At 40.1% G+C, this 14,844-nt stretch overlaps 5 protein-coding genes across 10 annotated transcripts; 2 read left to right on the top strand and 3 right to left on the bottom strand.

The window, feature by feature from the left end:
• The first annotated feature begins 553 nt into the window (after positions 1–553).
• On the top strand, positions 554–2,094 carry LOC116199795. Of its 2 annotated transcripts, none has more exons than XM_031530303.1 (2): positions 554–1,304; positions 1,568–2,094. In XM_031530303.1, the coding sequence occupies exons 1-2, from the start codon at positions 630–632 to the stop codon at positions 1,820–1,822; spliced, it is 930 nt and encodes a 309-aa protein (XP_031386163.1). In that variant the 5' UTR covers positions 554–629; the 3' UTR covers positions 1,823–2,094. The 2 variants fall into 2 exon arrangements, with proteins under 2 accessions (XP_031386163.1, XP_031386172.1); XM_031530312.1 differs by having other exon boundaries at positions 562–1,304; positions 1,595–2,094.
• Positions 2,095–2,385: 291 nt separating this feature from the next.
• Positions 2,386–4,994, bottom strand: LOC116199768 (pentatricopeptide repeat-containing protein At1g80880, mitochondrial). 4 transcript variants are annotated; one of them, XR_004155602.1, is made up of 4 exons: positions 4,184–4,994; positions 2,940–4,042; positions 2,617–2,724; positions 2,386–2,517 (listed from the first exon to the last, which is right to left on the bottom strand). XR_004155602.1 is itself a non-coding variant. In XM_031530265.1 (3 exons), the coding sequence occupies exons 1-2, from the start codon at positions 4,747–4,749 to the stop codon at positions 2,944–2,946; spliced, it is 1,665 nt and encodes a 554-aa protein (XP_031386125.1). In that variant the 5' UTR covers positions 4,750–4,994; the 3' UTR covers positions 2,386–2,724; positions 2,940–2,943. The 4 variants fall into 4 exon arrangements, 2 of the variants coding, with proteins under 2 accessions (XP_031386125.1, XP_031386113.1); XR_004155601.1 differs by having other exon boundaries at positions 2,617–2,707; XM_031530265.1 differs by having other exon boundaries at positions 2,386–2,724.
• Positions 4,995–5,132: 138 nt separating this feature from the next.
• Positions 5,133–6,909, top strand: LOC116199804. Its single transcript, XM_031530327.1, has 2 exons — positions 5,133–5,423; positions 6,594–6,909. The coding sequence occupies exons 1-2, from the start codon at positions 5,270–5,272 to the stop codon at positions 6,668–6,670; spliced, it is 231 nt and encodes a 76-aa protein (XP_031386187.1). The 5' UTR covers positions 5,133–5,269; the 3' UTR covers positions 6,671–6,909.
• A 292-nt stretch (positions 6,910–7,201) lies between these two features.
• LOC116199787 (magnesium transporter MRS2-1-like) lies at positions 7,202–10,391 on the bottom strand. Of its 2 annotated transcripts, none has more exons than XM_031530291.1 (6): positions 10,124–10,391; positions 8,821–9,425; positions 8,520–8,648; positions 8,053–8,388; positions 7,903–7,950; positions 7,202–7,753 (listed from the first exon to the last, which is right to left on the bottom strand). In XM_031530291.1, exons 2-6 carry the CDS (start codon positions 9,400–9,402, stop codon positions 7,523–7,525), a joined length of 1,326 nt encoding a protein of 441 aa, XP_031386151.1. In that variant the 5' UTR covers positions 9,403–9,425; positions 10,124–10,391; the 3' UTR covers positions 7,202–7,522. The 2 variants fall into 2 exon arrangements, with proteins under 2 accessions (XP_031386151.1, XP_031386140.1); XM_031530280.1 differs by having other exon boundaries at positions 10,134–10,387.
• A 1,654-nt stretch (positions 10,392–12,045) lies between these two features.
• LOC116192695 (chaperone protein dnaJ 8, chloroplastic-like) lies at positions 12,046–14,234 on the bottom strand. Its single transcript, XM_031521305.1, has 3 exons — positions 13,555–14,234; positions 13,125–13,193; positions 12,046–12,512 (listed from the first exon to the last, which is right to left on the bottom strand). The coding sequence occupies exons 1-3, from the start codon at positions 13,786–13,788 to the stop codon at positions 12,318–12,320; spliced, it is 498 nt and encodes a 165-aa protein (XP_031377165.1). The 5' UTR covers positions 13,789–14,234; the 3' UTR covers positions 12,046–12,317.
• Between the last annotated feature and the right edge of the window lie 610 nt (positions 14,235–14,844).

The raw sequence follows: 14,844 nt of genomic DNA, 5'->3' as shown, positions 1-14,844 counted from the left end.
CTATTGAAACTATATGTGTCTTATGACTCCGACTACAGGGAAAATGAGATCCATGTATGAAGAAGAATAATTCATTATTTTTTATCAGGTAGGTAATATATTATTCTTAACGTGATGCTTGCGTGCATTAAATTATATTATATTCTATTGAAGCCGTATGTGTTTGATGACCCTGACTACCGGGATATTATACTATATTCTATTGAAACGTAACTTGACATAATTTTAATAATTAATTTCCCATTTTGTACAATAATAAATTAATAAAATTAGACTAATTTTGAATAATTCAATTTATATTTATTTAATTGTTTGTGTAGTAGCCAGATTTATCATAAATATATGTATATATATATATACGCAAACTCGATTACATATTTTTTAAAATATGAAATTTTACGACATATATTATTTCTTATTTTATTATAAGTTTATATATTATGATGATTTTAATCTTATAATAGAAATGAGGTTAATAATATTATCTTTTCAAAAAAATTAGTTTAATAAGTTTGTTACATTGATGATGGATATGGATATGGATAGGCTAGGCTGTATAAATATTATCTTCGGGACCTACCTCCTCTCCAATTCTCTCTTATCTGAGAGTTGGAACAGAAGAGAGAACCATGAAATTTCGACATCCCTACCACGAGCATCCTTTGCGTATATGCGAGAACTTAGGGGCCGCGACAGGGATTGATGGTGAAGTAGTGGTAGCTTGCCGAGTTTGTGATGGTCTTATCGAGGGCAGCTCGGCAATTGGATGCGAGGATTGTTCTCATTATATGCATTTCTCTTGCTGCAAGTTGAATCATCCCCTTCATGCGCAGCACCCGCTTATACCTAAGGAGGGGCTTTACGGTTGCCAGATCTGCAGCGTCTCGACCATACTCAGTCACGGCTGCTCCGACTCCTGTGATTTCCGCCTGTGCAACTACTGCGTCAGGCTAGTCCCTCCTTGGAAATTCGAACTTGAGGGGCATCCATTCTTCCTCGTCGAGTCCAAGAATATGCCCGGAACCTGCCTCACCTGTGGCGAACACAGCAACACCATGATGTTCAAATGCATGTCGCCTCGCTGTACCGAATGTTTCCACGTCCAGTGTGTCCCTTTCCCTTTGCCTGAATCCATAAAGCATCCAAACCACTGGCATCCCCTCACCTATACAGAATCTTTCGTCGACCCCAATATCATAGGATGCTACTGTGATGCCTGTGAAGAAGAGAGAGATCCAAAGATACCTGTATATCTCTGCGAGGACTGTAACTTCACATCGGATGTGACTTGTGCGTTGACTCAGGTAAACGCACTGTCCATGGTCATTCTGTCCATGTTTATTGATCCTCAATTCTGTGATGTCTACACTTATTAGCGGCTTTATTCTGCATCAGCTACCCAATTAGCAGCACTCTTTTGAAAAATGAGCTCCCATCTCTGTAATATTGCCTGCCCTTAACTTGGTTTGGCTGGAACAGAGAAGCCAGCCGTATTCTCAGAAAACTATATCTTCACAATTACATCAATTACAGATGCATCTTCTTGCTGTTGTTGTCCCTGTTATAGATGCGTCTCTTCTTCATCTTGGCTCAGGTATCACCCCCACTTATTGCTGAATGGGAGGCCAGGACATATCAAAGTGGACAGGCAAATCGACAGGGAGACCCTCGCCATGTTCACGAAATAAAGCAAAAGATTGCGAGACTACGTCGAGATGAGGAACGTCTGACGTGGTGTCTGGAAAGAATAGTCCAAGAATTGAACAAGGCTGAGGGAAGGCATGCTAAATATGTTGCATCAAGAGTGCAAAGTGGAAAGTGATGAAGTATCTTGCATTCTTAGATAGATGCACTCTTTTGTTTACTCCGAAACCATTCCCACTCATTCTTGTCATTACCGATTAGAGATTAGCATTGAATTTAAGTTTCTATGGTATTGTTTTTGTGAGATTATACTTGCTATTGTGTGGAAAAATGCCAGCAAGCTGATGGCCGAGCCAATGAAACAGAATTTCAGCAAAGAGTACTGCATTTTACCTTGTGAGAAAGTTAAATGCAATTGTGACACCTAGTTGGTTTAAAATCCTGAAATTATGCCACCCAGTGTTCTACCTTCATGTATTGCTATAATTGCCAAGGAAAGCAAATTAAGCTGGATAGCTTCCTTCAAAGATACAACAGCTAATTTTGACTGGCAAAGCTACACTCCTTGCAGTAATAAACTGGGATTTTGGGGTTTCTTGCTCCGTTTGGTTTCGCAGTTAAAATCACAAAAATTTTAACTTTTAACTTTAATTCAACATACTACACAACAAAAATACACATTTGCCAAGTTAAAAATTTTAACTTTAACTTTAACTCAATACACTACACAATCATTTATCATTTTCCACAATCAAAATCAAAATTACTTTAACTCTGAAACCAAACGCACCACAATGATGTCTCACAGCATAACCCTCCTGTCAACGACCTGGTGTAGAAGAGATCGCGATAACAATGGTTTATTCATTGTGCCTGAAATTTTAATGTTAAAGTCAGTGCTGCACAGAATCGCCCAAATGAGCATGTTTAACTTGTAATATAAATTTCTTGATTCCTCGTGTGTGAGATTACTTGCTGATGTATTATCCAGAAGCCTGAGCGATGGAGCCCAGTAAATCAGAGAATATGCAGTGTGAAACTCCATTAGAAACTTGAGGTTGATCTGGCAGCATCAAAAATCTGGATTTAGATTTCATTCAGCCTTGTGAGAAAGGTATGAAGGAGAGGGAAGCATATACAATCTTGACAAATATTTCAACTGACAACTCGCAATTAATTGACATGAGGCATCCTCAAGCCTCGATAGAGCACATCTAACTGCCTCACAGCCGTTTCTTTGAAGGCTGGGCACGACCAAGAACTCTTGCCCATAACAATGGTTTTCTAATGGTTACCTTTTCAGGAGGCATTCAAAGTAGAAACTCCATTTGATTTCTTCTTCCTCCTCCTCTCATTTGACCTCTGCCGATGGTTTCTAAACGTCACTGTAGTTCCTTTCCTGAGACTGACCTGATTCTCTCTCTTGGCTACATGCCATTTCCTTTTACTCCTACTCCCTCGTGAAGGTTTCTTCAAGAGTTTCTTCAGTTTTGGATCATCTGAAAAACCTTTGGATATCATCTCAGAGTAAATCTCATTAGCTTTAATCAAATACCCAGATGTTGCGAGACCGCACACTACAATTCTGTAGTGCTCCGCGCTCGGCTCCATCTCATACTCCCTCATCTCGACCCAAACTTTCAATGCATTCTCAGCCTGATTCAGTTTAAGAAACTTCTCGAAAATCAAGAGGAATGTATCTCCATTCGGACCTAACCCGGCTTTCCTCATGAGATCCAAAACTTCCAATGTCCCCTCAAACGCCATGCATTCAAGAAATGCATGATAAGTCTCGACAGTTGGCTCGATTTTCTCTTCTAACATGGAGGATAACAACCCTCTTGCCTCTGTCAGCTTGCCCGTTTTGCACAGAGGACGGATCATGGAGTCGTAAGTGGTGTGATTGGGCTTCAAACCCAGCTCCTTGATTTTCCCCAAGATTTTCAATGCTTCAGGAAGGCAACTCTCCTGAGTCAATACATAGATCAGAGAGTTGTAAACATCGAGCCCCGGTGTCCAGCCACGTTTCTTCATCTCATCGTACAGTCTCAGCGAGTCAAAGAGATTCCTGAACTTCGAGAAACAGGAGATCATGTGGGTATAAGATGCTGCATTCGGTAGAATACAGCATTTTGACATCTCTTTCCAAACTCTCTTGGCTTCGGCTATGTCAACATTTATGCTGCACCATCCATTGAGGATGATATTGAAGCCCTCTGTCTCTAATGGGAATAGCTTTTTATTGAGAAGCATGAATTCTTCAGCTTCCTCGATGTTTCCATGCTCGCAGAGTGCTTTCAGGAGGGCGTGAAATGCTTCTTCATCCGGGACGATTCTGAACTTCTCCATGAGTTGGAACGTCCAGATTGCCTTGGATGGATTATTTGCAGCAGCATACCTGATGAACATTCGACCGGAAAGACGTCACTTCAATATCTCGAGCAATCCAAGCTAAACTATTTCTCAAATTGGATTGATCACCACACATATCTATAAATCAGCTATCATTTTTTGTTCCTTAAACGAGCTAAATTCTTACCGGTCAATCATTACCAGCATAGCCCGTCTTGTGTCCATCTTCATCCGATGAAAATCTCGAATCAAACACCAAGCAATGCTGAACTTCTGATGACAGCCTAATACGTTTATCATCAAGCAGCAAACTTTTTCGTTGACGCAGCCCCGCTTCTGGCCCCACTTGAATGCCAGCAGAGCGGGCCTCCACTCTTCCTTGAGTTTCTCGATCAACGAGCAGACCAATTCCAAAGCGGGGTCAATCCCCGAACTTTCCAGGGACTCCATAGCCTCTGGTTCCAAAAGGGGGAGGCTAGCTGCTGCCCTGAGCAGATGGACGAGCTTCTGCTCTCGGGACTCAACTGGGTCCCCATGATAAATGTGAGAGCAGAAGGATTTGAGGGGAGAGAAGTGGGGGTGCCAGTGCTCGAGAAGTGCTCGATGAAATGTGCGAGCAAAGGCACGCGATGGGCTATCGGAGTAGAAATGAGGAGAAATGTGGGGTTTGAGTTTGACTGAGGAAAGGAAAGGGAAAAGCTGAGCAAGAAGTGATGATCTTCTCATCTTCCTTGCAAGAGCTTGCATCTGCATTTCGTTTCATTGCCCACTGCCTCCTCTCCTCTCCTCTCCTCTCCTGGTCGTTATCTAGTCCTGTCCTCCTTTTCTTTTTCTTTTTTTTTTTCCCTATTCCAGGGTGTCCAGCTTCGCCCCCGAGTAATCCCGGGCACTGTGAACCCCTGCTCCGGTGGTACCAAGGGGAGTCGAATCCGGATTGGATACAAATTTAGGCGTACTTTAACCACCGGACCAAATCACCCTAGATTGCTGCCCAGTTGCAGCAGAGCGGTTTGGTTTGGTTCGGTTTGGTTCTGTTCGGTTCGGTTCGGTGGTTTCTGTTTCTGTTGCACATCCTATCCGGATCTTTCAAGGAGTAATTGACCCGGTTCTTGAGTTTATAATAAGCGATACACAAGGGAGGAGAAAAGAAGCTCCGACTCGCTCCTGCAGAAACCACTAACCAGCACAAGCGGGCAGAGAGAGAACGAAGAAGAAGAAGAAACCTAGAGAGCTAAAGAGGGATTGAAACAGAGAGAGAGCGCGGGCGGGGGGAATGGCGAGCGAAACAAAGAGCAATGGAAGATCATCAGGTGGGTTCAGGGCTAGAATGGAGCATTATCTGTACAGTGGTGACAAGAAACACGTCTTTGCCGGGATTGCCATCATCACCGTCTTCTTCGGTGCACCCTGGTTCCTCATGAGCAGAGGTGCGGCTGCTCTCACTTTCCTCCGCCCTTCCTCCAAATCTCGTTTCTTTCCCGCTTTCCTCTCTGTTTGTCAGCTGAATGAAAGGGAAATTTCCCAGCTGACAAAAATTGGGTCTTTTTCGTTCTTTGGGATTTTGTATTTCGATGGTGCTGATGATTCTTGAGGCTAGCAGATTTTCTTTCTGGGTGTAACGACAGGGTTCTTGGAAGATTTACATATCGATACTTGAATTATAGGACTTTTAATCATGACGCTGATTCTCTGAGCATATTGGAAGATTTACGTATAACTGAATTATCTGCGACTCTGTACTGTTAAGTATCTGGTGATCGCAGGGTTGAAATTACATTTTCTGAGCACCTTGGAGTTTTTATTGTTGAGGACATGTCATTGAGTGAGAATTGAGTTGTCGTGTGCGTAACAGCTTCTGCTACTAGTTTTGACCAAACGTGCGGAACAATAGACAGAAAGAATTACATTAACGTCTCCTTCTCCATAGTGGTTTAGTGGTAAACTACCTATATTGTCTTATAATGTTGCCAGTACAGTACCTCTTGACTCGTGCCCCTTTGGTTTGGGGTGCAGCATTTATAGGTTGCCTGTAGATCAAAATTCCTTACATCAAAAGGTACTCATACATCTTATCATTTCTCTTGGTGGTGAGCAATGGAATTGTTCTATTCTATCTAGGCTGTGAGATTTTTAGTATTAACAGTCCAAATTTAGGCCTCCAGAGATGATGATAAATTTAAGAAAAACGGAAACCCTCCTAATACTCACTTGAAATAAATTTCTCTTGGTTGAATACACACCCCTTGCCATAGCCAGTGTGAGGAGGATATTAGGCTTAAATTTTGAGAGCCATATTTCTTGTGCTTGTTATCTCTGAGAGGTTGCATAAGTTTTCGGCACATGTATACTCCTCCATCTGTTTTCTACATTGAAATTGGAACAGTCTTTGGTTACATGCTTGAGGGTTGAGGCAGCACTTTAGTGTTTGCTTTTGATCCACATTTTGTTCATAAGAGAGTTTGAAAGCTTACATGGTTCTAGAACATGCTGTCTATTTTGCCGCTTCCGCTGTTGCTGAGAAGAGTGGTGACACTGTTGAACAGTTGGTTTGCTCTCTGCACAAAATTAGCTCTAACTGGATTGCTGTGGTAACTCAGGTTCGAAGCACCAATCTCATCAAGATTACATGGAGAAAGCTGATAAAGCACGAAGAGAGAGGCTTTCTTCAAAATGATAAGGCTCCGAAAGACATTCTTAGAAAACCAGTTTTGACATATATTTGATGGCAGAGAGTTTCTTTTCCCCTGAAATAATTTCAGCTGTACCCTTAGGTCCATATTACCGATTGGGGGACTTCATGTCTTGTACTGTTCTGTCAAATGGTTTGATTAAGATTGTGTGTTTCTAGTTCTGTTGCATTGCGGCCAATTTTGATGGAGAGCCGAGAAAATCTTGCATTGTAGGTTGCGAAAATTTTACAGAATCATCATGTCTTTATCAGCTAGATAATTATCCTGTGGTGGAGGCAGCTCATTTCCATAGCAAATGCAGTTACGTACTTAAACCTCCACTTTTGTGCATGAATCTACAAGGATGCAAAAACACGAAAAGGAAAATGATAACATTCTTCTTTTTCTTTTTTCTTTTTTCTTTTTTTCCTTGATAAGCTAACATTCTTGCTAAATGCATGCTAGAACTCTATCGAAACAACAGTTTATACCTCCATATGGATATATATAGTTTTGGATGTCTTTATACCTCTAACTTAAACCTCCATAACCTTGAACTTTATTAAGAGGGCCCCTTAATAGTTCATCGAAGTAACATGATGTAATGCTCTTCTCGTTCAGTATATACACAAAAGGACTGGAGAATAAATACATTTCTCATTTCTGGGAGTTATTAGTATATTTACGTGGAGAATATGACTTGCATACAGCAGAGAAATGGAATTGCAAAGAATGGTCTACTGAACTAAGTCACCAGCTGAAGTGTTCCCCATCTCTGGTTCGACCTACAATCCTGACTTAGCTATCAAGAATGAAGGCAATGCAAATCACAAAATCTTCTGTATCAACGAGAATATCTACAGGGGCATAAGTCTTCGGTACTTGAAGAACAAGACGAACGCGCAAAATATAGCAAGGCCGGTCACTCCAGTAATTATAAGCACCCACTTAAAGGCCCCTTCATCATCAAATAATGGGATCGAGAAATTCATTCCAAAGATTCCCGCGACGACTCCGAAAATTGCAACCACGAAAGTAGCAGTCGTCAATAGCAGCTCGAATTGGATAAGCTGGTTTCGAACATTATCCTGCAGAAATTTCAGTGTGAGAAATATGCCAATCAAAACTCAACTCACTAGAAGAAAAAAAGAACGATGATGAGAAGCTTTCCCCATGACCGGAAATCCTGAAAATGGTTTTTTAAGTATGGCAAGCGAGAACGGAAATAGAGTAATACCAACTGAATGTTGATGAAATCTTCTGTGTCATCAATGTACTCCTTCAACTGAGACAAGGAACAAAACAAAAAAGTCAGTATGAATTTTTTCTTCTCGACAAACTAAAAACGAAGGAGATTGACCAGAGACACATGAAGAGTTGTGCATACCGAAGTCAGCTTGTTAAGAGTGCTATCTATGACCACAAAGTAAGCTTCCAGCAACATCTCCAGCTCTTCAATGCTCTCCGTGGCACTTTCTGAGCTTCTCATGCTCTCGTGTCGGCTCCTTGCAATGCTCAGGCTCTTTTCAAGCTTCCTACTCTCAGGGGGAGAAGAAACTGGAGAAACCGGTGCCGAGATCGATAAGGCACCATCATTCGATCTAAATCCCGTCACCGACTGATCGCCGTAAAATAAAGATTCCATCCTTCGCTTCTTTTCAGTGAGATACATCTCTGCCATGTCCCCATCATCGTCCATGAGCTGCTCTATCTCATCCCTGACCTATAAATTAGAGCTTGAAGAAGAGATTAAGAACGAAAGAAGGGAAAAGGGGGGTTGGGGGGGGGGGGGGGGGGGGGGGGGAGCCATAAAAAAGGAATCTATGCCAAATATGACATCTATTCAATTAGTACCTTCTGCACTCTCCGGGTCAATGCAACAAGTCGGCTTTTCAATCTACGGACTCGCTCCAGATTCAGAGTACTGATCTTTGATGTGAGCTCATCCAGTAGAGGATAAGCTTCAATTTCAAGTTCCGCTGCCTTTAGAGAAAAGAAGAAATAGGTAGTCAGATGTTAGCTCAAAATTGATTCAGGCATCAAAGACAATCGTATAGATAATAAATCCTTGACTTGGCAAAAAATTTACAATCACTAAGAAGAAAGCATTGGATATGATCCGCTTCCGTGAAAATTGTTCTTTGCTTCTACAAACCTGGGAATCAAGAAAAGTGCAGGCAGCTTCTAGTGCAACTTCTAACGCCCGAAACTCAAATGGCAAATAATCAGGGGATGTACTTCCAAAAACATTATCAAAGCTTCTACTTCCTCTCCTCCGGTTCAAATCAGCATGCTCGGACTTCCACATCTCTCCAACACCAGCTGCGGCCAATCGACGCTGAAGCTCCACAACATATTGCAAGACATAGCTATCGAGGGAATTCAATAGAAGGACCTCATCTGCTGTTATTATGCACCTTATCTGCTCCAAGTTGACGACAATAGCCTTCTCTCTGCCAAGAATGGTGGATGGGTACACAAAGAGAGGATCGAGCAAGCGCAAGTCTCGAGCCGGAAGATCACAGCGGCGCATCATCGTGAACTTGTCCACCTCAATCACCTCGGAGTTACCAGATGTGTCCACTCGGATCCAAGATCGAAGGCCCTGGCCCCGCTTCTTCAGGCCCAGCACATCCACTCCTTGAAAAGAAGGTGGCCGGCCTCGAGTAGATGACTCCCTAAGATTAAGGGCTGATGCAGGTTTTGGGGGCAGGAGACGCTCCTTCAGATCTGCCATTGGCCAGCGTTGGTCCTGCAAGCCTGCAAGATATGCCACAGGTCAAGAGTGTATATATGTCAATACAAGCCACTATGGATAGTGTGATTAAAGAAAGTAATCAGGGAACCACTGAGCAAATAAAGATTGACAAAAACAGGAATTGGCTACATTACATTACCGAAGAACATCTATTTTACCCAGCATGGACAGATTCCAGAAAATTAATGGCTCCAAATTCACTCCTCAAATTGACGCTAATGAAAGTACAACAATTGTTGCAAGTTCCTCGGTAGCATTTCTGTGCAATTTCATTCAGATGGAATTTCACCCCAAGGGAGGATTGGCTAATTAAAAAGGAAATTCAGATGCACAAACAAGAATGCAGTACTTCATCACCATGCGAAGGGAGAAGTTCACCCCAAAAATGTTCCTGGTCACTAGTCTGTCGTGAAGCATAATCTGCAGTGGCTACTACTACATTATAATACAAAAAACGGAAAGAGTCTTCCATGTTCATCCAATCAAAAGCTTAACCCAGCATAGCAATTCATGATGCAGCTAGCTCCAGCCAATTCGTATTTACTTTTAAAGATTGAAATGGATAGAGTGATGCGAGAATAGAGAAGCTTTCGAAGCGAGAAGTTCGATTAGACATGAGTAGTAAATATGGTGCACGAAATTTCATTGAGCTAAAAGAGTAAAAGCAATATATACACGCAGAGGCAGGCAGCAGAAAAACCTTAACCTACCCCCGGCAAAGAGAAGAAATCGCTATCGCCGCCAGGGAAGGAAGCTGAAGCGGAGCCGTCGACGATGATGTTCGAACGAATCGATCGGCGTAGAAAGGAGGACCCAAACGGCAGAAGATTCAATCTTTAGGTGGTGAGGAACAGGACCCAGAATTTGAATGCCGAGATTGATCGGACTCGGGAGGGATAGAGATAGTGTCAGAGCCCCAGAGACAAAATGCACGTACGGCGGTCGGGTTGTAGCGAAAGGCGAATTTCCAAGACAGACAGGGCAATCCTCTCGATTCTTCGCCGTTGGATCTGAAGGGGGGAGCGGCAATCCAACGCGGTTGGTTTCTCGCGAAGGATGCGGCACATTCAAGTACATATTATATTATTATTAATTAATTAATAATTAATACCAGAAAGGAGCATAGCATTCGCATTAGCATGCGGGGGGACGACTGGGACTTCGAATTCGCTCCTTTTCCTTTCCCCCGTATATACCTTACTTACTTCACAAAGATGTGATTTGATTCTGTTAATCAGTTTAATTGACTATTAAATAATCACATTGTATATTATAATAATATGCTATGTATATATTAAAGTAATTTTTTTATATAATAATAAATGAATATGAATATATGATTTGCCTCAATGAATTATTACTTTTATTATTTTTATTTTATGAAGGGTAATTCAGATTGCCTCAATGACTTACCAATCTATGGAGTTATAACATTTTAATTTAATAGTGATGATTGATGTTTTCTTCTCCCGCAAATGGTCAAGAATGAACTCGCGAGGAAATCTTGGAAAAGGGCAATGATGATGGTTGGTCTTAAGAACTATTTAACAATTCCTAGGATATGCATACTTTATCAGGGCAATCTATATTCTATAATACTTAATATAACAATTGATTCGTGTACAAAATTTCGAATATTTTCTATATCAAATAAATATAAAGTCTTTGTAATAGAAATAGTTGCTCTAAAATTTTTAAAAAGATGTTACATGTAAGTTTTCCTCCTACTAAAATCACAGCAATTTAAGTGTGCATGTGTGTATACATATACATATATATATATATATATAAGTTTTTCCATTATAATGTAATTATGAAGAAATATATTTTATTTTATTTTGTCTTTCTTTATAGAAAATTTTAAAATATTAACAATTTTCCAGCAATAAATTTATATATAAGGAATTATGTAAATACTAACCGTAATTTTTATTATATAATATATAGTAGGATCTCTAAATATTATTTCATTGTAACATTGATCGGAAGAGACATGTTAGAAAATTTTATTTTATATATCTAATCATTTATTAAAATATTAACTTTAAAATTTGAAGCCGAGAAATTTATATGATAACTAGTTTAATTATGCATAATGAATATACCTCTTTTTTTTTTGCCAAAAGAACAAAAATATTTCATTGTTTGAACTTTGATCGACTATATATTTAAATTACTTGATAAAAGAACTAAAACTAATTTACCCATAATTGTGTTTTTTGTACTTTAATTTATGATATTGAATTACGCTTATAATATAATATTTATTTTTTTACCAAAGCAACTAAAATACGAATTTACCAGAAAATAACCCTTCAATTAATATAATTGTCTTTCAAAAATATTTTTGTACAAATTTCAATAGATAAATATATCATACAAGTAATAGACCAGTCGTTTATGTTCCTAAAGATCTCAATATCCTTAGCGTTTTTAGGATGGAACACTGTTGCTCCTGATTTATCAAATTTTTTAATAAACGCTACTAACTCCTATACATGCTAAAAGTTAAGTTGTTCATATTTATCCGAGTCGCATAAAAATTAACGATTTGTGTATACATACATACATACATACATATATATATATATATATGTATTAAAAAAGATAAGACAACACTCGTAAATAACATGGGATCCACTTCATAATGCAAGGATCATAATCACCATCCCAACTATTAATATTAACACATACATCCATATATATATACATACACATTTGAACAAAGACTTTAATCCCCCCAACGTCCTCAATCTATATACAAGAAATCAACCACTTTTGGTCGAATGAGGATTAGGAACTGTGGGTCGGTCCGGAAATACTACGTACATATACATTAAAAATTAATAAAGTTATTCCCTTTCTAAAATATATAAGGGAAGGGGAATTCATATTCATATGTAAGGATTAATGTGAGACGAGTAGTCGCGGATCCCCGCTCCTTCCCAGCCCATCCACTCCTCCCACACGTCCCAATCGGGATCGTTCATTCCCCAGCATGGCTCATCGATCCCTCGATCATAATATGATCCGCTCATCCGTGGAGAAGATGTGTCATCTGGTTCTCCCCTCAAGTTACTCATCACAATCTGCACCAAAGTCCATCAGAAAGGAACAATATTATTACAAGAAGAAGATACCGATAAATAGAAGAAGATACTGATAAATAAAATACAGAGACATCGCATATTTATATTTATATCAAGCGGTAGTTCTCATGGACCTTTCGGAAGAAGAAGTCGCAAACAGAGAAAATGATAAAAATAAAAATAAAGGAGTGCTTTCCACATCAATCAATGGTTATCTTATGATCAAAACTTTCTTTATTAGCAGACCAAATTTGATCTTATCCCCAACAAAAACCTCTATTATTGAATGAGATGGGGAATCCTGATCCACTTTTTCACTCAGTAAATGATGATCCCTCATCGGATCTCAAAATGAAAGCCTCACTCACTGCAATTCAATGATTCAGCTAGGCGGTCATCACGACGATAGATTAAAGGTGTTAAAGGTGTTTGTTTGTACACAAGAGATATGGATTCTTCAATACGCCGATACATAAAACTGATAAAAGAACCAAACCCAGCACCAGCAAGCGAATACCAAGAAAAGAAATGCTTTTTTTCTTTTTTCTTTTTTCTGACAAAATGAATGAAAGGGGGGAATAGTTTGAATGAATGAATGAAAAATCCGCTTACATCGTATGCTTCATTGATCAGATGAAATTGAGTCCCACAATTGCTTCCTCTGCACACATCTGGATGGTACTGAAAAGCAGAAACATAAAAAAGAAACCCAAATTTATCAGCAGAAGAACACTTACAGTATTCAACCCCCTCCCCAGAAGGGGAGAAAAAAAGGAAAAACACAAAGCAGAGCAATTAATCCCAATTGAATCGACACACACACACACACAGATATATATATATATATCTAAGCAATAAAAAGGCAACCACCACAACCCATTTCCTAGCTTAATTATTAATCTCAAAATCTATTAGGACCAGATTATCTTCCTAAATGAAGATTTCATTACAGAAGCACTTAAGCTAAAAGCGGCAGCAGGGACATAAAAATAATGGTGGGAGGGAGGAGAGGAGGTGGGGGAAAAGGCAAAAACCAACCAACCTGGAGGGCGAGTTGCCTGAAGGCCTTCCTGACCTCAGACTCGGAAGCGCCGGGCTGGATCCTCAGCGTCTTGTAAGGATCCATGACCGACGGAGAGTATAGAGAACAGGAGACCTTGACCCTGCTGCTGTTCCTCTCACCGCTACCGGACTTCTTCTTCTTCCTCATGCTCCTCTCCCTGAGCTGAACCCACGAAGACCCGTTCTTCCCAATCACCCCACAAGCACTCGCCATCGTCTCCTCTGTCTCCCCAGAGAAATAAAAACGACGAATCCCACAAAGAAAGATCAAAACTTTGAAGCACCCACAAACCGAAAAGTCGGCGTTTTTCTTCTCCTTCTCCTTTTTTTTTTTTTTTGGGATCCAAAAAGGGGGCTCTTTTACGGGTATTAGATTGGATTGGATAGATGGGCAAGGAAAAGATTAAGGACACCCTTCTTCTTCTTCTTCTCCTCCTCCTCTCCGCTGGGTATTTGGGATTTTCGTTGGTTAATTATTTGCCGTTTGATTTGCTGTCTGCCTGTGATTTTCGGTGGTAGATGGAGAGATTGTTTGTTGAGATGAGAATAGCCGCGGAGCGGAGGTGAGGAGTGGCTTGCTTCTCCTTCACTATTTATAAAAAGCACACAAAGAGGGGAAAGGAAGGAGATTTGATCGAATGAGAGAGAGAGAGAGAGAGAGAGAGAGAGAGAGAGAAGAGAGTCAGTCCTTATCTGATTCTGAATAATAAATGAAATTGAAACAGGGTTGTACATGTGTGAATGTCTGACGTGGTAAAGTGCTATTTTTAACGACCAGTTCCTTCTTCCTTATCCGCCCTCTGGTTTCTTTTGGTTTTGGGTCAAAAAAGTCAGAATTGAGGACTCTTCTTCTGCCGATTACTTGGGGCGAGCATATATTTGTAGCGTATCCTTCCCACCTTACCCTTTTATTCTCTTCTTATTCTTAATTCTCTTGTAAAATGAATCTGATATATGAAGGTAAAAATAATTCCGTCTTGTCGATTTAATCAGGATGCGACTTTCTCATTCATTTTCATTTTCCGTGACATCTTCGTTCATCACATTCTGAAATATCCTTGACAGGTTTGTAGTTTCGATCCGTATATAAATGCTCAACCGACTGTGTTCAACTGACTATGATATTCAGCAAAAAAAAAACTGACTATGAGATTGTCATAGCAAGCCAATACTAGCTAACGAGCGAGGTAAATCCAGTCTAAGCTAATCTTTTTTTTACCGCGTATTTTAATCTAATCTAATCTAATTAACCGGACTAATTTGGGTGTGC

The sequence above is a fragment of the Punica granatum genome, chromosome 1, assembly GCF_007655135.1.
Source record: "Punica granatum isolate Tunisia-2019 chromosome 1, ASM765513v2, whole genome shotgun sequence".
Lineage (NCBI taxonomy): Eukaryota > Viridiplantae > Streptophyta > Magnoliopsida > Myrtales > Lythraceae > Punica > Punica granatum.
Note: the sequence above shows the minus strand (reverse complement) of the source record. Positions and strands in the feature narration are given on the sequence as shown.